General features: G+C 47.2%; 1 protein-coding gene across 3 annotated transcripts in view; it reads right to left on the reverse strand.

The window, feature by feature from the left end:
• LOC142579142 (uncharacterized) overlaps positions 1–22,559 on the reverse strand; it is a 159,036-nt gene that overhangs the window by 123,074 nt on the left and 13,403 nt on the right. For all 3 annotated transcript variants that reach the window (XM_075689056.1, XM_075689058.1, XM_075689057.1), the window contains exon 2: positions 14,360–14,402. In XM_075689056.1, coding sequence (XP_075545171.1) covers positions 14,360–14,368 — 9 coding nt within the window. In that variant the 5' untranslated portion in view covers positions 14,369–14,402. The remainder of the gene's footprint in view (positions 1–14,359; positions 14,403–22,559) is intronic.

Raw genomic sequence — 22,559 nt, forward strand, 5'->3', positions numbered from 1 at the left:
GCCGCGCAGCTGCTGGGACGCGTCCGAGAGCAGGGGAAGCCCGGGCGCTTTCGCTCAAGGCAAGCAAGCGCTCCAGGTTCCGTGGAAGTGTACAGCTTTCTGCATGTGCGACCGCGGCCACTGGATATCCAGCGGCCGTGGTGCGACAATGGCATTTTGTGTGCACGACAAAACTTGCGCTTTTAGTTCGTGAGTATACGCCTTGTTACTTGCTCGCCGGCAAGGTCTCGCCTTTAATTGGCACGTTTCTACGCGTTGTTACACAATGTAAGTCCACCTTAAAGGAGTCGTTCGTATGATAAGCATGTTGCTGTAAGTTGTAGTATGTAAATTCAAGAACGTCATAACATGCAGCGATGAACAAACACTGTGAGGCAGACGCCGGCGGTCGGCCTGCATTTTGGTCGTTTCGACAGCAAGTGTGATGCGACGGTGCGACGTTTGTTCTAACCAAGTTCGAAACGTGTACCTCCAAACAAGCGCGCGAACGCGCGGTTGGCTTCCGAGACGCGCCCGGGCAGACGTATGGCGGCGGATTTTTCGCGCTCCGAACAAAGGGCCTCCAGAAAAGGCGCACTCGCCCGGGGAAGTGATTTCTTGTTCGAAAGAAAAAAAAGATAAAAGTACCGAACGAGTGACTCTCGCCCCCAAAACGCACCGGGCAGTCTCGGACTCAGTCGTCGCTTCGCTAGGACGTTGTCAGCATCACTGGGTTCCCGCGGTGGGCCACCAGCCCCGTGACCTAGAAGGAACGCTTGTATTTTCCTATTCACCCGTTGAAGGTTTTTTTTTCTTCTCTTCTCTGCGCAGGGTGGCACAAGAGGCACCTGGAGTCCAGACTTCCGTAAATAGGGTTGGGGCCAGCCAGACAAGCAGCCCTGTCTGTCCTGCAAGGAAAGGGGGAAGCCGCCTTCGGAGAAAAGAAAGGATTCCGAGCGCCAGACGGAGGGGTGCGAAGAGAAGTCCGACAATGGGGAAGGTGCGGTGGGGAGTCCCGGAACTAGGTCACCCTTTCAGCCTCTCTACCCCGTGAGGGAGGGGGTGGAGGGCACATGCCTCCACCCTCACCCCGTCTGGGAATGTCTTCTCAAAGAGTTGGCTGGGAAACTTTCGGCTGCCTTCTTTTTTTTTTCCCCTACCACGCGAGATGAGTTCCTGCTCCGAGCTTCCTTAACCCGAGTCGAACCCTTCGCCTCTCAAACTTCCCCTCGGCGGCCTCCCCTGCGTCCTTCGGGTCCCAGTTTGTGTGCACGGCGGCGGCAGATTTGTCTGCGAAGCTCTCCGCCTTCATGGATGGTCGCGGTCAGTGGTGGCCCGGAACGCGATGACAGAGTCTCTCGCCATCCCCCATCTTGCAACACCCGCTTCCCTTTCTTTTGTGCTTCTGTCTCTCACGAAAAGAGAACAGGTTTTGGAAGAAAGGGGAGAGCCCCAATGAGCGAAAGCGACAGATAACCACTGCGTTGATGTGTGTTCTTGGCTGAAACCACAGACGGTGCCCGACACTCTCGGCTCCAGTTGCATGCGCCATGATGGCTGGCTGGCGATGTTGCTATGCGCAGCCAGTCCCAGGACGTCTGGGACAGCTACACCGTCAGTATAAGTCATAAGATCTTCCGCGGCAAGACTCACAACTCGCCATATAGTTTTGCTTTGATGTCTGCTTTTTTTTTCTTGCAAATTACAACGTATCTTTATGCGCAAACTCCGCTCGTTGAACCTTTGTGCTATACAATGGGAAGCCCTTTTAATATCCCTCTTATTACAGCATAATACATTATATACAATATCAACTGGCAAGAAATGACCGTAACATGTTAAGTTCCTTCAAAATCTGTGCCTTTGATAATCGTTTATAGGTGAAGTCTAGCTGCTGGGCGCTGCATTCACTTTGCAGCTTCACACCACACTTTCCACAACACCTGCCAAAGTTGTGTAACATATATACACACATGTACGATAATCTGCGTCATTACTTGCGTATTCGGACACGAAAGTCACCGCATACACACTTGCCTTGAATTGGCTTCTTCGCAGTCGCCGCATCAATGCATTCCGGACCTGTCAGGGAAATTGAGTTGCGCCAACGTGAGCAGTCTGCGAACCAAGATAGACTTGGCCATGGTGTTCCGAGACACATCCACGACGTGACCGCTTGAAGATGCGCATTTCGAAGCAAAATGTAGCGCAAAGAACACAAGGAGAACGAAGTGGCTCTGCTTTCCCGAGGGCAACGCCACTTTCTCGACTATATAGAGCCCTGCCGGGAACCCCCAAAAACTTGTGCCGTCGAGCATGCTTTCGTCGGCGCTGGAAGTCCCCCACTTGCATAGCAGACACACTTGGGACGAAGATAAGATCCGACCAGATAAACGCAAAGGAAAGAAGTTGCGTGCTTTCCGGTAACTTTTGACCCGTTTAGTTTACAACAGGGCCAAGGGGTTATCCCCCCGGCACGCAACCGACAGATAACGAACGGCCCTTGGCGCAACTGCAGCTGGGTGGCCGGCTGCCCGGTTCGCAAAGTTTCACCAGAGCCGTTAGAAGCACCCTGTTCCCCTATAAAGCCTCTGTCGTCGACTGTTGCATCCGCAGTGAGGATTGTAAACGAAATGAATTTTGTTATTGCGCATACCCTTAGGCAGTGAGAAATGACCGGAAACGGCCTTGCTGACCACATCATCTACACAGCCAAGGGTGAGAAGTGGCGGGATGGGGCACAACTCTGGATTCCGACAGCGGCTTAACGTATTAAAATTTAGAGTCTCCCGACCCGCTTCAAAGGGCACCGACTGCGCGTGCTCCCCCCGTCCCGCTGCTTCTGCTGGCCCGTCGCCGCAACGTGTACATCTATCTCACCGAGCGCGTGACATTGGCTCTCCCCTCCCCCTTCTCAGTACCATATGACTCGTGCGACGCGAGGCCAATGCCCTGCGAACTGTGACACCACCGCAGAGCAACGAATTCCCTTAACCGTTTCTCTAGCTAACCATATCATTCGGGTCACTCGTGTTGCGCAACTGGGCCGTGTGTCACGTGACAGTGACTGATCGGCATTGCAGGGACAAGCGGTGCGCGTGAGAGCAACAACGAAATCATGGAGAAAAAAAAAAAGAAAAGTGAGAAAGGCGGCAAAGTATGCGGCGAACAACAGGCGAAGTCAAGGCAGAAATAAACGAGGGGACAAGGTCTATGTCGCGTCGATCTCTCTCGGCCGGGAGCCAGCGACGCGACGCCATTCAGGAACGCCGCGTGCTGTCCCATTATAAAGCGGCCAGATCGGAATTGTCCGCGCCGTATACATATTGGCCGCGGGGCCCCCGGCCGCATCCACTATTAATCATATCGGTCAAGAACGCCACCAGAATCGTGGAAGCGTGCGCCACACTGCCCGTACAGCGTCGACGAGCGCGCGCGCGCATGCCGCCGGCCAATCAGCGGCAGATGTCTGCTGTGTGTCTACCCCGGCGTGGCCACCGACGACGCCTTTGTGACCTTACACAACGCGCCGCCGGTCGCTGGGCGTCTCCCCGCTGTCTAGCCCCGGTCTTGTTTTTTATCCCCCCCCCCCCAACTCCTCTTCCCCGCAACCACCGTCGCCACCACTTTTTCTTTCGACCTCGCAGGGCCAAGGGACGAGGCCGCCGTTCGAACCCTCCCGACCGGGGAAGGCAACGGCGGCTGCTGCACCTCGCGCGCGCGCGCCTCGACAGTCTGCCTCGAGCTCCGCATCTCTTCTACCTTTCTTTTCTTTTCAAGCGACTGCTGTTGCGTGGCTCGTCGAACGGCGGCGGCGGTTTCCCGTGACGCAAGAGTGGTCGACCCCGTTGAGGAGGTTTCGCGGGAGGACGACCTTGAATCGGCGCGGAAAGGAAAGGTCGACGAACTGGAGCCCCTCCCGAAAGGCCCGAATTCGACGGGGGGGGGGGGGGCTTTCAGCCCCCTCCTCCCTGCCCCTCTACAGCCTCTTCCTTCTTGCCCGTCCTGTTGTTGCGTCGAGGGGGAAGAAAGGAAGGGGAGAAACGCAGCGTAAGCTTACCGCCAGTCGTACTCCCCACCTATACCCTCTCTCGATTCTTGGCTTGTCGGGGTAGCCATGCCCGCCACCGCCCAGAGAGGCGAGCGAGGCACAGTGCTCCTGCAGAGCAGACATTGCTCTGGACTTCTCCATCGCTCTCTTCTTTCTTTCCTTTACATCGTTACATATTTATTTTTCTTGCGCCGACAACACCCCCTCCCCTCTCCAGACTCCTCTTTTTTTCTTTTCTTCCTTTTCGTTCCGGAATGGGGCGTGGGGGTCTGCAACAGAGGAACACACACACACTCCGTCCGTTCTTCAGGCGGACCCCTGCCCTGTGAAAGGAACAAAACCGGGCAAAACAAATGCCCTCTCACTTTTTTTGGGAGAGTATATCCAAAAAAGGAAAACCACCTTATTTTTTTTTCTTTTTGTTTCTTTCGCACTGTGAGAATTGACACAAAGAGTCGTTGAATAAAAATTGCCAGTGGCACCCGCCAGCGAGAGAGCGACATTTTTCCCCGAAAAGTGAGTGAACCCTGTGGGTCACCAGTTCGCCCAGCGCCAACGCGCTGCTGTATACTGTGCAGGCTTTCATTGATGACTACAGAAATCGAAAATTAAAAAAAATTTAAATGAAAAAAAGGAAACGATATAATGCTGACACACGCACCACGGGCGCTTCCACGGGTCCGCGTTGGGCCCGTACACGTTAGATACCTGCACCTTGATAAATTCGGGCAACCAACGGAGGATGTCGATCCGCGCGTTCCTGGAAATCAAGCGGGTGTGGAACACAATGATGCGAGTTTTGGTGGCAGCACGCCCAAGGCGTTGTCGGTCGCTCACATGTGCGGGGACGAATGGCAGCTTAACGGGCACTGCAAAGTCTGCAACGCGCGCAGAGAGGGCAGTGAACTTTTTCGGGACTCGCAAAATCCAGCCACGGGGTCAAAGGTCACTGCGAGTTCGAACAGCTTGCAGCAGAAACAGTGGGCATTGTGCGCCGAAGGCGCGTGCGGGTTTCCTTGCCATGTTGTTACTCCCAAATCAGCATATAACGGCCGGAAAACGTAACATCCACGCGTCATCCCGAAACGGGCTGCCGTGAAAATTCTAGGAGAGAGCGTGAATTACCGAAAGGAAAGCCGCTGCTGCGGCCGTTTAAGACGGTGGTTGTTGTTACTAGTTTTGTAACGAACGGAAACAGTCAGCCGCGAATCAGAAGAGGGAAGTCGCACGCGCCGGTTCTGTGCAATGTGCAATAAGTGCCAAGAAAGAAAAGGTACGGTGGTGTAAGAGGATTTCTTTTCGTTGTTGTGTGTGTATGTTCTTGTGTGAAGACTTTGTGACGACAGCGTTTCTTAATGTGTACGATACCTGCTGCACTTTCATCACCTCACCCACAGGCACAGTTTCACTTCAATCACCGTTGATACTGCGCTCTCGGAGGTGTACGTGTGAAAGAAGTGTAGCACCTTCGCTTTAATTTCTTTAATTTTAACTTTTTTTGTGCACCTTTGTCGGCCAACGGGTAGTCGTTAGACCTGAATGCCCCAAACATTCTTCCAGTGCGAGGTGACTCATTATTCGTGGCTCCAGCTATACTCTAATCCGTCTCGCGCATTAATTCGGTAGCGGCCATTATTACGAGAGTTAGGCTTAACATGCCGTTTAATTATAATGCGTAGTTTGTTTTATTCAGTCTGCGCGATTACAAGAGTAAAGCTTAACGTGCGCGTCATTTGTCGTTCCGGTCTACGCCATGACTGTTAGGCTTAACGTGGTGTTTAATTTTCTTTTTTCTTCAGGGCAGGGAAGGAGGGCAATAGTTGCCCCTTTTTATTTTAAGGAACTTCCTTCACATTGTGGATACATACAAAATTTATTTGCCATGCTCCAGTAATAGTTGTACGTGGCAAACATGTGCAAACCGGCAGCGGCGTCTGTCTGTTCGTCAGTTCGAAACCGACCGTTAGCGAGGTTGAAAAGAACAACAACGTCACTGTTTAAATTCTGCATTGTTCTCGCTGCCTAAACCACACTTCGCTCATGAGCGCATTTGTACGCAGCGAAGCAAGAAGACAAAATGCTGAATAAGACCATTCGGCTTCGGCGTCTTTCTCCAACCGCGACAACCGGCAATGTCAAGAGCAGGGAGGTCACTCGCGTACATAAGTGCTTTTTCATTTGCCACACATCCAACTATTGCCGCAGTTGCACTGCCTCGCCGAAATGTTGTACTAACTCCTCCAACTTGAACATCGCCACTCGCCGACGGTTAAACGCAGACCGCACGCGGCGGAGAACCACTCCACTCGCTAGTTTATTACTCCCGGGTTTTGGTGAGGCGATGTTCAGCCTGCTGTGCTTAACCGCTGCGTCCCTGCTTCCCATGTGGACAAGACGCCTTGCTGCGTGACAAGCAGGCTGAGACGTAAGGCTGGCGGGAGGGCAGGCCGGCCACCATGTCTAAGCCGGGAATGGCAGCATACCAACGGCCACGCCGCGTCTGCGTTCCAAGCCGAGACAAGTGCATTCGTCAGGTCACGGCTTCACGCCGAGCGCGCTCAGGTCGCAAGAAAATGGGTTTTCCCTTTCTTCCCGCCATCATGGCCGCCCGATGCGAGGACTTGCACCAGGACCGGACTACTCTCACCGCGCGTTTACCACACTATTCTACCGCTTCTTCTGTTAACGTTGCTTCTTCTTCTTCTTATTCTGCGGCAACTTGTTACACTTGTGGTCTTTCCCACCCCCATCCCCGTTCCGAGGGGGAGAGAGACAGGCTCGTCTCCGGCAAACCGCTTCTGCTGCAGAGTTCGTCGAACCCTCCTTAGCTGCAAGTGACCTTCTCATCGCAGCGCTCTGCTTTCAAGCACAGTGTTTTCTTTTCCTCTGTACACGGCATGTTGAACCATATATTTTTATTCTCTCTCTCGTGTCTTTTTTTGTTGCCGGCGCAAGTGTCTCGCTCATTCCCCAAGAGGAAACTGGTTTTCGCTTCCTGACACCACCCTCCCCTGTCTCGACTCCCCCTTTCTGCATGAGAGCAACACCCTTTCCAGACTGCCCGAACACCCTTTCCGAACTCCGCCATGACTCGTATTCCCCTTGCTCCCCTTTCTTTTGAGTCTGCTTATCTCGTTTCTTCTCAGACAGCATGAGCGCTCCTTCCCCGTCTTCGCATCCCCTCTTCTGTTTTGACTGTCATGGGGGTAATTTTTCTTTTTTTCTTTTTTTATGGTCTGTCCTCCTTCAAATGAGTTGGCGTGGCGGGAGCGGCGAGGAGGGTATTGCGAGAATCTGGAAAGTGTTTACCGCGGCTCCGCCGACTGTGGTAGCCCCAGCCAGGACGGACGCCGTTACCGCCGACCCAGACGTGGCGCTGGTGTCTCTCAGCGAGACCCGATGGGATTTGGACCCGACACGTTGCGAAGGGAGAACGCAGTCGCCATCTCGCGGCGGCGTCAAGAAACGTCCAAACTGGTGGGAGTCGTCAGCATAGTTAGCTGATAGCTCTGTACAGACGACGTTGGAAAGTATGGTGCGAAATTTTTATGGTTCGGCCAGCAACGGCCCACGACTAAATGCTATCACTGCAGTGTGTTACAACTTGCGCGCGCGTGTGTGTTATTCTCAGACATCAGAGGGCGCAGACATTTAATGCCGCGGCTGCGGCAGTTAGCGACCCTAACTAAACAACGTCAATCCCTCACAATCGAAGTCGCAATGCCTCGCAAGAGCATAAAGAAGTGATTATTAAGAGTGGACACAAATAACTGTATAAGAAGAATGAGAGCTCATGAGGACGCCCTCGCCTTTTTTCACACTCAAAGGGCGAGGTGAAGTCAAAGCCGTTGTACAAACACTGGCCGAGAAAACAGAGAGAGATAGAGAATAATGAGAAGCAAAGAAAAAATAAGGTAAGAGACGGAGGAAATAAAGTGCGGGTAAAATAACGCAACAAGGGAATTTACAACACTCGCAGCGCATTTAGCCTGTCACATTTTTTAACGCGTTCTTGTGCTGCCTGAGGGTAGTGTAAGTACGGCGGAAAATATGAAGTAGAACGTTAGCTAGACAACAGGGAGTAAATATTTCTGGGAAGCGCATTTGTAACTCTCATCATAATTGTCAGCTACATCTCACATTGCTAAGGGCAATCTTTTTCGCATGGTTGCTTCCATTCGTTGCTCTTTTCGGCTTTCTTTACAATTATGAAGATGGTGCTAACTGTACCACCTTCAGCGCTGAGACTCTTCGGAGTTGTAAGCCTCGCTATTTGGCATATCGGCAGCCATAGATTGATTTTTGCGGGAGAGTGATTGTACACTGCCAAAAAAAAATCTTTTTGTAAATTCTGGCCACGCATGTTCGCAGTCAGTCGCCACAGTAGTGAATTATTGAAACAGTTCTGGCGATGTTGTCGTAGTACGATCAACACTGCGTCCCATTGGTTATGACGAATAGGTCGAAGTGGAGCGAAGGTTACTTGCTTGCGCTGGGAAGCGCGATTCGAGAATCTGAGAAGCCCTCGCGAAGTCGATGTGCTTGATCTAATCGTAAGACCGCTGCCCTAGATCGGGGCCCCGACTCTTCCTTGCAAACTGTACGCATCGTCTTAACAGCCGCTAAGAAGGCTCTCACGCCAGTGCGATCATGCAGGAACACACCTATAGGGTGCATCCATAAAGAGATTATTTCGCAGTAAGAATGTCGACAGGTTCAATTTTCATAAGTAGACGATGACATTACTAAAGTCATGCCTGCCGCTCTTTTTCACTCCTTTTTTTTTCTTTTTTTTTGCTAATTGGATAAACTAATGAAACGTTAAAACGAGAGTGAATAACCCCTTGTGCACAACGATTAACGGAAGGAAAGATAACTAAACGCAAAGAACCTTACATATAGGTTCACACGGCCTCGTATGAGTTCTTGAATATTTCGAACACCGCATACAAGAAACACGTTCTTATAGAACATGTCTGGTGACGAAAGCAAAATATAACATATACGTCGCCCGTAATCTAAAGCCAACAGCGTTTTAAGATTTTTCAAGACTGCCGTTAAGCGCATGAATTCGAGGCGCATTCAACATGAAAGGTTGTGAAATGCGCTTGAAAACAAAAAGATTAACATAAGGCAACCAAGAGCGCAAGTTCTTGCAGGAAAAAATGCTGAGCAACTATTAATGTTATCCCATTCACACTCATCATCCAGATTCAGCAGAGAAAGCTCTAGTTGGAGCCCGTGCAAATTATAAGCGGCCAATTAAGATCCGTCTTTGTGTTGTTCAGCGAACTAGATTTGAGTGTTAGCAACAAAGTTCGTGATATGAAGAGTAGGCTAATGACCAGAACAAATCGAAGATAGGTTTGTGACACGCGGCTATAGTGAGCTGAGGATGTGTCGATCGAGCCAGCGTACTTGAATGGTTTTATTCACGCTCTAACGTAGAGCCATACATCAACATACTTTAGTAAACTATTTCAGTATATATCGCATCGTTTATACCATTTATACTTATGCCATGTATAAAGGCGCCAATTGTCTAGTGGTGTGCAAATAGTGATATTTCAGAGCGAATCGAATGCGAAGAGAATGGTGCCAAAATCGAATCGAAGCGAACATCGAATATATGTTTTCGAATAGTTTACGAATAATGAACAGTCGTTATCACAATAATATAAAACGATGTTCACATTATATTATTCTCAAAGTTAGCACGTTTCCGTCATTAAATAGTACGCTATGAAGCAATGTTTATCGAAAGCACAAATGGAGCATTGGGCGCAAACAAATAGCTTCTTCGCATGTACAGAACTCTTCAGAGAGCGCGAATGATTGCTGTATACGTAGCCTGTGAAGTGTGACTACCTAAGCGACGTAGCCTGCTTCACTATATATACGCAAGTTGTCATGTTTTGTGTCTATACCACGCCCGCAACGGTGAAAGTTTACCGTAATTTTGCTCCAATGTTATGTTTAATTGGGCGCAATTGACGATTTGAAACATTCGAAAAGTGCTCGAAAAGTATTCGCACTCACGAATAGCGACTATCAGATTTGAAAACCGAATCGAATAGGACACTGTTCGGTTCGTTATTCGAATGTTTCGAACATTCGCACACCACTACAAGTGTCACACAATACTTAATTGTACTGGGCGACAGCCACAGGGGTTTCGATGTTTTGGTTTTGCTGCGTAAAATCTCAAGGAATTAGTGATCAGAGTACGGTAGGACCAATTTTTACTGCTTTATATTCACCAATTTTACGTTCTATTTTATTTTAGGCAACTTTCGTTGACAGGTTTCACTTTATAGATGCGCACTTCTGGTGACGGAGTTACTGATAAAGGGCTTGTGCGCGTTTTTCTGCGAATTGATGTTAAGTTTAGACTTCACGGCAAACAACCAGAACACCAAAACAAGCTTGGTTCTCAACTTCATATGTTAGAGCTAACGGAATTGTAAAGTTTACCACGGTAACAGTGTATACCGCCTAAGCGAAGACGTCGAATCACAGAATCGCACACTCGTACCAAACAAAATTTAGGTTGACTTGGAGAGCGCTACTTGCTGCCCAGAACTATCGCATAGGCGAGCTCGTGCAGTCTAGCCGATTGGAAGGGAGGAAAATAGAAAGCGAAGAAATTGGGATGAAAAGAAAAAAAAATATATGGGGTTTTAAGTGCCAAAACCACTCTCTGATTATGAAGCACGTCGTAGTGGAGGACTCCGAAAGTTTTGACCACCTGGGATTCTTTAACGTGCACCTAAATCCAAGTACACTGGTGTTTTCGCATTTTGCCCGCATCGAAATGCGGCCGCCGAGGCCGGGATTCGATCCCGCGACCTCGTGCTCAGCAGCCCAACACCATAGCCATTGAGCAACCACGGCCGGTTGGGATGAAAAGAAAGAAAGTAGCTGTGTGCATATGTTGATTAAGTCACACAATGAGCGCACAATTCGTGCAGGAGAATAACAGGACACGGTTAAGCTACGCATCGATAAAAGCTGCTGTCACTGCAGCACGTTTCACTCGCAGTTCACAAGTAGAACGCCAGATATCTTTTTTTTTTTTTTTTTTTAGTGAGTGAGACACTGACACCTGTCCGAATTGATCGCTCAGGAAAGCATCGGTTCATGAGATCCAACTGTGGTGTTGGTTTTGTGAAGGCGTGGTAGCAACAACAACTTAATTAATAAAGAACCAACGAAAAGAAGACGTAGACGAATAAAAGAAAGCCGATACAACGCGGTTAAAATAGTAATATTAAAAAACGCAAAAGCACAAGACAACAAGCTTAGCTAAAGAAGTGGCTCGATGCACTCAATTTGCTTGTGTGCGCAAGTGGACAGCCATACCAGCATGCGAAAGGCAGGACGCCTGCCGTTTTAATCCAGTTACCGCTTAGCTCTTCGCGAAGTGAGGCAGGCGACGGCTTACTTACGTTCTGAGCCCGGGGTGCATTTTTTACGCAACTTATTAGTCGGGCCAAGTGAGGAGACACACCGCCTTTACCTCTTGGCGGTGTGTCTTGCGTTTGCTTATGAAAGTCACTCCTCCCGACAACGAGAATCTCGGGCCTGCCCAGCATGCAAATACAGAGAACAAGACGAGTCCTTCTTTGCACATTCGAATTTGCGCGCGGAGCGACTGTGCGTTCCTGTTCATGCACGGTGATATGTACTCCGAACGTTGCCCCGTTCCACAGGCAGAGCGTCCGGACCACTGTCGGTGTACCAAGGTTCAAGTGCGTAGTTTTCGACAACCTTCTAGAATCGCCTCTGAACTGCTCGCTCCACGTGTGTCGTTGATATCTCTCACGTCTCACACAACTGCTTTGCTGTGTAGTCCACGCCGCAGTCAACATTTCGGAACGCGTCGCGCGCAGCACACTCGACACTGCGGGAATCATTAACAGCACGTGTCGGTACTCGATGCCACGTGAGTGAGTGAGTGAGTGAGTGAGTGAGTGAGTGAGTGAGTGAGTGAGTGAGTGAGTGAGTGAGTGAGTGAGTGAGTGAGTGAGTGAGTGAGTGAGTGAGTGAGTGAGTGAGTGAGTGAGTGAGTGAGTGAGCGAGCGAGCGAGTGAGTGAGTGAGTGAGTGAGTGAGTGAGTGAGTGAGTGAGTGAGTGAACATTCATTGCGTCCGGCAAAACGCGATAAAATGCGCACCCGGCTAATGCAAATGGCTCAGGACCAATCACCTTACCCAGAGTATCAGAGTTCGATGCCAGTTGACGCGCCTTCAACTGTCATATTTACTAATTTATAACGTTGAGTTTACCGTTATCACAGGTGACGTTTTAGTTGCGAGCATACGTGAATGATTCCAATATAACCGACCGTTGGCTTGCAAAACAAAGACGATCGTCGCAGCAGGCTACTCCCCATAATGCTTCTTACTGCAAGGAAGCCAGCTTCGGAGGTCGATTTTTATAAGGAAACTACGCACGTGCAGACACTTTCTAAACCGCGCAGAAGTTACCATATACAGACAAGTCACTATGAGCGAAGTAGGTTGAATTAACCTTCGTCAATACAGGCATGCGCAACGCAATAACTTCCGGCACACCACAACGAGCCGTAACAAACGCACTTCCACTCCTTGATGCCACGCGCAGAGCTCCCGGTAGCAAAACCGTGTGGCGCAGCCACAGGACGCTATGGTTTCTGCATTGTCGCGGTCCCCGCGCTATTTTTTAAGCAGGCCGCTCGGTCAGTACCGTTTCTTTGTTGCCGCGTATATTAATTGCATCGTTGTCGGTCGGGAGCTGTAATCGCCCACTTCGAACGAACGCGGGCCGCACTGCCTTCGGGCCCCTAGCATTATTGAGTCACGTGGACATCCCCGCGCTAGTTTACGGTTGGACACGCTTACCGTGTACTTGTAACGCGAGTTATTATTTTGCTCGCCGAGTTGCCCCTCGCCGCAGGAGACACGAGGCGGTTCTTAATTCTCGTCCCTTCTTGCCTCCCCCCAACGCCATGACAACGCGTGCAGAATTAAAACTACTACCATTGTTTATACTTCTTGTTTCTATAGTATTTCGTTTCTTGGCGACTCATTCCTTCATTGTATAATTATTATTTGTTATTTATAAATTTTTTTAGGGACGCTTACCGGAACGCCTTCCTGCCACAGCAAAATGGCAAAAAGGGAACAAAATATCGGCGCTCGCTTGCTTTGCTTCGATAACTTTTTTTCTTCTTCAAGCTGGGTCATTCAATTTTGAATAAGGCGCCGGAGGAGTTGTTTTGAACGCCGCAGTAATCAAATTACGCCGCGCAAAAGGCGCGCAATGAAGACCCACCACAAAACAAAGCACAGCGTGATTCAGACGCCGCTGCTAATACGTGAGCAGATTTATGTTCCCCTTTTGTCTTCAAGCCGCAAAGTTGGAGCGAGGGAAGCAGAAGGGTTGAGGGTCCTCGTAAACAAAAAAAAAATAAGAAAGATTGGAAAGAAAGATAGCGCACACTTAACAATGGTGAACGAAAAAGAGTGTACGAACACCGAAAAACACGAGACTTCCAAATCCTAGGCCTTTCCTGCTAAACAAAGATATTTCTTGTCCTTTATTTCTCCTCTTTTCTTCTTCTCCTAATTCTTTTTTCTTGTTGTTGTTGTTGTTGTAGGGTTTCTCTCCAACTCGAATTTTCACATCGTGTTTTCTTTTTTGTCATGACCCTTAAGCTCATTGACTGTTGGCCTGCCACTTCCCTTAAGTGAAAGCATGAAAATAGTCACTAATTATTACCACAAGTCGTTCTTGATTAGCCAACAGAAAATAGCAGTCACCCCCCCCCCCCCCAATGAAAGAAGTAAGAAAAAATAAAGAGGTATATATTGTAACTGGCGAAGGCACAGTGTTTTCCTGCTTCCAAAAAAAGAAAAAGAAAAAGAGAAAGAGGGGGCAGCGGGCGTGCAAGAAAAATTAGAGGAGGAAAGAATAGGAAAGAGATTTAAAAAACATATATTAGCATATTGCACGCGCCGCTGCACTTTTTTCCTAACGACAAAAAGCACACAAGTGTTCTTTAAGCGAAATTACACACATGCATGGCCAGACGAATGTACAAGCCAAAATTAAAAAAAAATCACTGCGAAACCTCAGCAGATCAGCGCAACACTTGGAATTGTAGGTAAAAACCAGCATCGATCAGTTTGGAGTATGCAGAATAAGTAAACAAGGCAGGGCAAACGAGGATTAGTTGATAAAGTGGCCCACTTGCCTTGCTGAATTAAGAACCTTAATTCGCATGCATCTGACTTTCTTCAAGAAAGCTTAGTAGCATTTGTTGAGAGTATATGTCGTCTCACTCACCAACAGCATGGCAGGCCTTTTGCAGGTTGGTGTGGCTTTTCACCTATGTAGAGGAATGAAAAGTACCTTGGTAAATGTGGTAATAACTGTAATCAGAAAAAAATAAGGGTGAGGGAAAAGGGAAGGGGGCAAAGAAAGAAAGGCTGGCGGCTTTCCCACCAACAAACATACTGGGTCTGACGAAAAGACAGACTCCGTGCCGACAGCCTGGTTTAGAGTAAATAAATATTAAGCGTTTCCTTAGAGCACATGCCGCGGTTGAGTCTGCCACGCACAGACATTCTAAAGAAAGAAACAAAGAAACGAAGCCAAAGCTAGTGAAACCGCAGGTGGATTTGGGACGCCTAGTCAGCTGCCCGCTAACTGTCTGCGCTGCTCCATAGTCCTTGACACGGGAGATAACTGTCGTTTTCATTCTTGCCAGTTTAGTAGCACAACGAGGAGCGATGGCCGCGGCGAAGCGCATACACTCATACTACTACAGGACCTTCGTTTATTTTGACAAATGCTGTACGCCATCGTAAGTGAACGTGGGACACTCCCCTAACGCTGTTATAGGTCATAGAAATATATATATATATATATATATATATATATATATATATATAGAGAGAGAGAGAGAGAGAATAGATAGATAGATAGATAGATAGATAGATAGATAGATAGATAGATAGATAGATAGATAGATAGATAGATAGATAGATAGATAGATAGATAGATAGATAGATAGATAGACAGATAGATAGAAAAATAGAGAGAGGTGGAAGGGAGGAGAAAAGGGGGAAGAGAAGGAGATAAAGTGAATAGTTTCAAGTCAAAGAGGCATACTTTGAGTGCACATTTCCGGAAAATGGTGCTAGCCATAATGTTTCCAGCAAAAGGACACGCTTTCAATACAGGCTGACCTAAATTATGCAACACAACGTTACCCTTCAGGTCGCAAAATTAGAAAGCGCATTTATTCGGCGAAATCGAAATAACTGATAATGCCTCGAAGATATCGCGCCAATTATAACGCCTATACCAGAGCTATGAAGCTCGATCAGCAAAAATTATCGTTTCATCCGAAATACTTTATTTTTGATAGTCTGATATAGGCAGTCATCAAAAAAAAAAAAAAAAACACGCAACACAAATAAACAAACGTCAAGAAAGAAAGTGCTATCATCATCTTTTTCTTTCGAGTGACTATTCCCATCCTCTTTCTGACGCAGTGCAGCTTCAAAACCAATACATTTTTTCAATTATGGCGCTTAAAACATATCACTCATCCGATGAAGAACTGATCCGCAATAGTACGTCTGCATGGTCCGCGTGCTTGTCAGCAACATCACGTTACTTTCGTTTCTATTTGGATAAATCCCGTTTTCTCGCTGCAATAAATTGCAACAACAAGCGCCTTGTCCTGTCTTTTGTACCTTCTTTGTGTGCCGTTACCGCTGGCGCTTCATTTTTTGAAAAAAAAAAATTCTTGTTGCAAACTTAGCCACGGCTTACGCGAATAAGGCACCGAGCAAATGTTGAATTACGGATGGCATACTTCTATCCATATTACTGGAAGTATTGGGTTTCACCGCTCGACACCATTGATTCGTCTGTACACGAATTATTTATGACCAATACTGACCCGCCCGTTTTTTCCTCGTTTTATATTAGGACACCGACTAATGGTCGTGCGCTTATCTTGCGTATGCGGACGTAACATGTCGTTTGCGTTTTATACAGACTACATTAATCGCAAGAACGTGTATATACAATGAGCAGATATATATAAAAAAACAGAAACAATGGGGGGGGGGGGTTGAAGCATCACGAAAGCGATTGGCCCTTGGGTATTTACTTGCTCCAGCCTATATCTCTGAAGTCGTGCGCGAGGCATATTCCGCGATCGAAAGCGTATCGCTTGATACACCGCCCGTGTAAACCCTTCATGATTTTTACATAAATCCTACGTTCCACAGGGGGTCTCGCAACGCCAACGATTGAACCCCTACGTACAACACACGCTGAAAGGACGCAGCCAGATGTATAGGTCAGACAGTACCAGGATCAGACGTCCAATGCATGCACAATTCTGCTTCCACAACTCCCACTTCGTTCACCTCCTTCACATTAACGGCTGAGTGGCTGATTCAAGCCGTCACCTATCTGGGCCAAGTTTACCTGGCAGAATTTTTCAGAGAAGCATTGAGGAATAACGCCAGCGAAGCCCTGGGCTGACTGTCTTGACTTTATTTTTGTTTGATAAATACAGTGGATGTTTTCTACAACTATAGCTTTTCTCTTCAAGCCCGCTTTCTTTCTTGCTTTGTAATTGATCACGCGCCATCTAACTTGAGCAGTTTGTCGTTTGAAAAGTTACCTATGACCGCAAGCACTCGGCGTAAAAAGAGAGAGAGAGAGAAAGGAAAGGCAGAAACGTTAACCGGATGCAGGTATCCGGTGTGCTACACTGCGCGTGGGTTGGGAGTAAGGGAATTAGAAGGGAGGGAGGAAGATAGAGAGAGAGAGCGAGAAGAAAGAAAAAACGGACAGGAAGTACTACAAGCGTTCGCTGAGTCCGGTAGATCGCAAGAAGCGAAACAGTGCTTTAACAGTCGTTTAGCAGGATATGAAGCAACATCTATGTTGGTGGATTGTCTCGTTTGACAGAGGTCAGTCGCGGAACTTGATGAGCACACAGGTATGTGAGCTTCTTTGTGCACAATAACACTGAGGACACCACGCATCCGGTGTAGCACTGCAGGTGAATGCAGGCTCACTGCTGGATTGGTAGCAAGCCTGGGTCTAGCTACCGGTCGGATCCTGGTGGCACCAGTTTGCTTCGCTCTTCGGTGGAAAAGGCTGGGCGTAGGTCGGGGTTCGAATCAAACGCAACAAGCAGGTTCTGCTCCCGAATGGCAGTTGAGGCAGATGGGCTCGGGAGCCTGTGGTTACGGTAATGCCTGGTGGCACGGCAGAGGCTATGCATAGAAGCCGTCATGACCCGGACGGGGCCATGGGCTCACACATTCCAACCTGGAAGGCTCCAGGGTGAAAGGTACCCCACAAGGGTGCAACAGTGTGTCTCTATATGGGACTCCACTGCGTTTCTTTACATAAGAGTGGACGTTTTCAGATATCGACCATGAATAGTGCTCTATATGAGTTCTTAATTTAGTTAGCTGCACCAAATTTTTAAAACTTGCCTCCGGCAGATAGCACAATTGGGACACGCGATCTAAATTACTAGCTGAAGGGGCCATTACATCTAGGAGACATCAAAAAATGATTGATCGAGTTAACATAATTACGCGAATCGATCTTTAATTATTTGCTTTAAGGCACATGTTTCAAGCTACGAATTATAGACGGTGAGTTCGCAAAGCGCATGCACATGGCACGAATTCTCGGGACTGCATCACTTTCGAGATGTTAATTTTGAAATTGTCCGTCGAAATGCATTGGCGTTCTAGTTACTTTTGCTTAAAGAAAATGCCGCTTAATGCATCGAAGTACAAATATATACAGGGTGTTTAGGCGAACACTTTCAAACTTCTTTAAAAGATTGCCTGTGGCAGATAGCTCAATTCTAGTTTATGAGCCGTTCTACTCGTAATGGCGGACACTGATTGCAAAAGAAATTAAAATGCAAAATTGACTCATAAACAGGAATTCACTAATTAACCTTTAAGCCAGTTATATTATGGCCCATATTGCAATTCAGAAATTCTAGCGCTGGACTTCGCAAGGCGGATTCACTTGGAACGAATTCTCAGGACGACACAAGTTTCGAGATATAAATTCCCTAACTTTGCGGAGAAATGCATTGGAGTTCCAGTTACTTGTGTGCTTCACTGCATGAAACGACGTTTTGTTACCAAATTAACTGGAACGCCAATTTATTTCTCCGCCAAGTTGAATAATTTATATCCCGAAACTGGTGTCTTCTTGAACATTCGTTCCAGGTGTTAGTCAATATATATATATATATATATATATATATATATATATATATATATATATATATATATATATATATATATATATATATATATATATATATATATATAGAAAGAAAAACGCTATTTTAAGCACTGAAGTGCAAAAATAACTGGAAGGATAGGATAGGATAGGAATAAACTTTATTTGCCCAGCGGTTATTGACGTTGGTGCCCGGGGCTAGGCTTCCAGGGGTCCATCGCCCGAGGAAAATCTTCCGAGATCCTTGGCAACGGCCCTGGCCCGCTGGACGGCCCACTCCTGGTATTCGGTTTCCTCGCTGAGTAGGGCGGCTTGCCATCTCTCAGCGAGACGCCCCGCTTCAGAGGGTCCTGCTATTGTCTTCCCCTTTCCTCCTTGTCCTTCTTCCTCATGGCGTTGGCATTCCCAAAGCACATCGGCCATATCGGCCCGTTCGTGTCCGCACAACGGGCAACCGGGCGACGGGTGCAGCGCGGGCCACATGCGGGCGGTGCAGGTGACCAATGCATTTCGTCGGACACTTTGAACATTGATGTCTAGAAGCTGGTGCAGTCCAGAAAATTCGTTCCAAGCGGGTACACCTTGCGAACTCACTAGCGGCAATTCGTACATTAAAATATGTTCCATAACATGATTAATTATCAAGTACATTAGCGTGAATATGTTACTTATTCTATTAAGCATTTTGATTCTCGTAGCTAGATGCAGTGGCCACCTCATGGAGTAATTTAGATAGAGGGTTAGAATTGGGCTACCTGCCACAGGCAATTAAAGAAATTGGCTGCAACCAAAAAAAAAAAAAAAAAAGGCACCTTGTATATACTGTACATAAGCGCTCAGGCCACAGTAACGTATTTGACGATCCGTGTTGTTGTCGTTTTCCCGTCCACCCACATCACGGTTGTATGGTTCCGAGGATCTGCCAGCATCGTGGCGAGCCGTCACTCGAGGAAATAATGAAGCAAAATAAAAATTTTAACGCCAACTGGAGTTTTCTCAGGCCGCAGCTCGTTACACGAGCATACTGACCAGGTGACTACGAACCGAATCCCTTTCCTGGTCCCTGGATCAGTCTAAACAAAAAAAGTTGAATTAACGAAGCAACAGCAATGCGCGTAACAGTTGAATAGATGGTGACAACTGAACGCACCCCGAGCTAATCGCTGGGGCGCCGAATCAATGACAAAACCGGCCTTCACACCCCAGGAGATGCCGATAACTATACCGCCATCCAAAAGGAGTGAAAAAGGCAACAAAATGTTGACCGCCTAATAACTGTCGAGTCTCAAGATTGATTTGTTGGCGCTTTAGGAATGTGTGTGAGGAGTGGTGGCGTGAGCAGGGTGTGTGTGTTTGTGTGTGTGTGGGGGGGGGGGGAGTGCTGATTAACTTCGGGAGGGAGGGGGGCTGGGTATGTGCCTGACTCTGAGAGTGACGACGACGCATAGCAGCCAGGAACATCGGCGGCCACAGCTGTGTACGCCCAACTGTAGGCTTGCAGTTAAATTTTTGTAGTGGAATACCTGTTCAATAAAAAAATTTCATTTTTTCACAGCCAGTGCCTATTAGACGGCAATATATTTTGTATATCTCATAATTATTGTTACATATTTTTCTTAGTAGATACAAGCGTTTCTTTACAATCTTTGCTCAATCGCATCCCACAATCTTGATTCTGGCAATTTTTATATCTTTTATGACCTATATCTCGTTAATAAAACTTTTATGCGTGAAAAGTGCATTCATTCTGCGTTTTGTTTAAATATTACTTAAAATATTCAGTGCAGTAGATTTTTCGGAAAAAAAGATCGGGCGTAACCTACAAAAACACCTATTTTCCCCATGGTTGGGAAAGAGTTCAAGAACCCCAGGTGGTCCGAATTTCCGGAGTCCCCCACTACGGCATGCTTCATAATCAAACAGTGGTTTTGGCACGTAAAACCCCGTAATTTATTTTTAGCGACTTGTCACGGCTGCAAGCGCAGGATTTATCGACACCTGCACAGTCGGCAGCTTAACTTGCGACCATCATATAGCGGCGTCGTTTCCTCACGAGTCCCTCGCGAGCGTGACGATTCCGGAAGCTTGACCTACCCCCCCCCCCCCCCCCCCTTTCTCAGCTTACCCCACCCACTGTCGGATCAGACACGTGGCACGCGTCAACACAATGCGGGAGCTGTAATTGCGAGTGACAGCTTGACGCGAAGCTCCCGTCGTCTTGACAGCGTTTGTGCAGTGCGCACGGGGTGCCGTATATATACTGCGCAGCTACGTGCGCGAATCTTCCAAACGCACCGCACTACGACTTGTCCCCACTCCCTGCTCCAAATTTTTACCACATATATACCAGAAAGTGATCGCCCGAGAATACCGCCCCAGTATGTGTAAAAGAGAATGGTTCGCATGGGGCCTATAATTCTATTCGCATAGAAGATCGCTTCATAAAAGATTCGTTTGGAAGATATATATATATATATATATATATATATATATATATATATATATATATATATATATATATAGTGACACATCCGCAAGATCCGGACGCATCGGCGTTTAAACCGCATGTTTCAGCGAGCATTGCAAAAATAATCATAATAAATAAATTGCCTGTGGCGGACGGCACATTTCTAGCAAAAAATAACTTTTCTTCTGCTATTATTACTACTACCACCACCGCCACTACTACTACTACTACTACTACTAATACTACTACTACTCGAAGAGGCGGACATTACGGACAATAAAATTAAAACACATAGTGGACGAATTAATGAAAAGTCACTAAGGTTTAACTAATTACCTTATAGCACTTTGGACCACCGTCAATTGCTATATATATATATATATATATATATATATATATATATATATATATTGACGGTGCTTTGCTCCGGGCCACCGTTAGATGCGCGTCGACCGCGCCTCTAAGAGGCAGAACGTGCCTCGTGTGTCGAGTGAGCTCCAAAACAACAATCTAACAATCTGCGATGTTCATTCCTACTACTAACCCATAGCCCTCAGTCTCCAGCAGCTGCGGAGCACCTGACCAAGGCGGCGGTCAGACCTGTAACGCAGCAGAAGGTGCTAAGAATCTCTGGATCCGGACAGGCCGCCAATGGAAACTGACCTTGTCAACCTTGAACAGCTCAACTCTGTAAAGTGAGGCTATAGCTAAGCAGGACTCTTTGAGGAACTACCAGACATTGTTTAGGATATCATCGGCCTTATAGCGAGATTAGAAGAACTGGTGAGGGTTATACATTGCTGAATAACGGCCATGTCCTCTGCTATAGAGGTCTCTCAGATTTGAAGCAATATGGGGTGGGATTCCTAATTCATAAGGACATAGCGGGCAACATTGACGAATTCTACGGCATTAATGACAAGGTAGCAGCAGTCGTAATAAAACTTAATAAGAGGTATAGATTAAAGATAGTACAAGCCTACGCTCCTACATCCAGCCACGATGATGAGGAAGTAGGTCAGTTTTATGAAGACGCTGAATTAGCGATGAGAAAAGTGCAAACTCAGTATACTGTAGTAATGGGCGACTTAAATGCAAAAGTGGGGAAAAAACAGGCGGGTGAACAGGCAATTGGCAACCACGGCGTCGATTCTGGGAACGCTAGAGGAGAGATGCTGGTAGAATTAACAGAAAGGAATAAGCTGAGAATAATCAACACCTTTTTCAAGAAGCGTAGCAGCAAAAAGTGGACCTAGAAAAGTCCTAATGGTGAAACAAGAAATGAAATTGATTTCCGATCCCACAATAGTGAAGGATGTAGAAGTGATAGGTAGGGTAAAGTGCAGTGATCATAGGCTTGAAAGAGCTAGGATTCACCTCAATTTGAAGAGAGAAAGAGTAAAATTGGTTAACAAAAAACAGGTCAACCTAGAGGCAGTAAGGGTAAAAGCAGACAAATTCACGCTGGTGCTTGAAAACAAATAGGCAGCCTTAGAACAGAGAGATGAAGATGGCATAGAGGTAATGAATGAAACCGTAACTAGGCTGGCTTCAGAGGCAGCAATTGAAGTGGGAGGAAAGGAACCAAGGCAACCAGTAGGCAAGCTCTCCCAAGTAACAAAGGACGTAATAAAGAAACGACAAAGAATGAAAGTATCCAACTCAAGGTATAAGATAGAATTCGTGGAGCTGTCAAAACTGATCAACAAAGCGAAAATAAGTGATGTTCGAAATTATAACGTGAGAAAGACTGAAGAAGCCGTAAGAAAT

The sequence above is a fragment of the Dermacentor variabilis genome, chromosome 4 (assembly GCF_050947875.1).
Source record: "Dermacentor variabilis isolate Ectoservices chromosome 4, ASM5094787v1, whole genome shotgun sequence".
Taxonomy (NCBI): Eukaryota; Metazoa; Arthropoda; class Arachnida; order Ixodida; family Ixodidae; genus Dermacentor; species Dermacentor variabilis.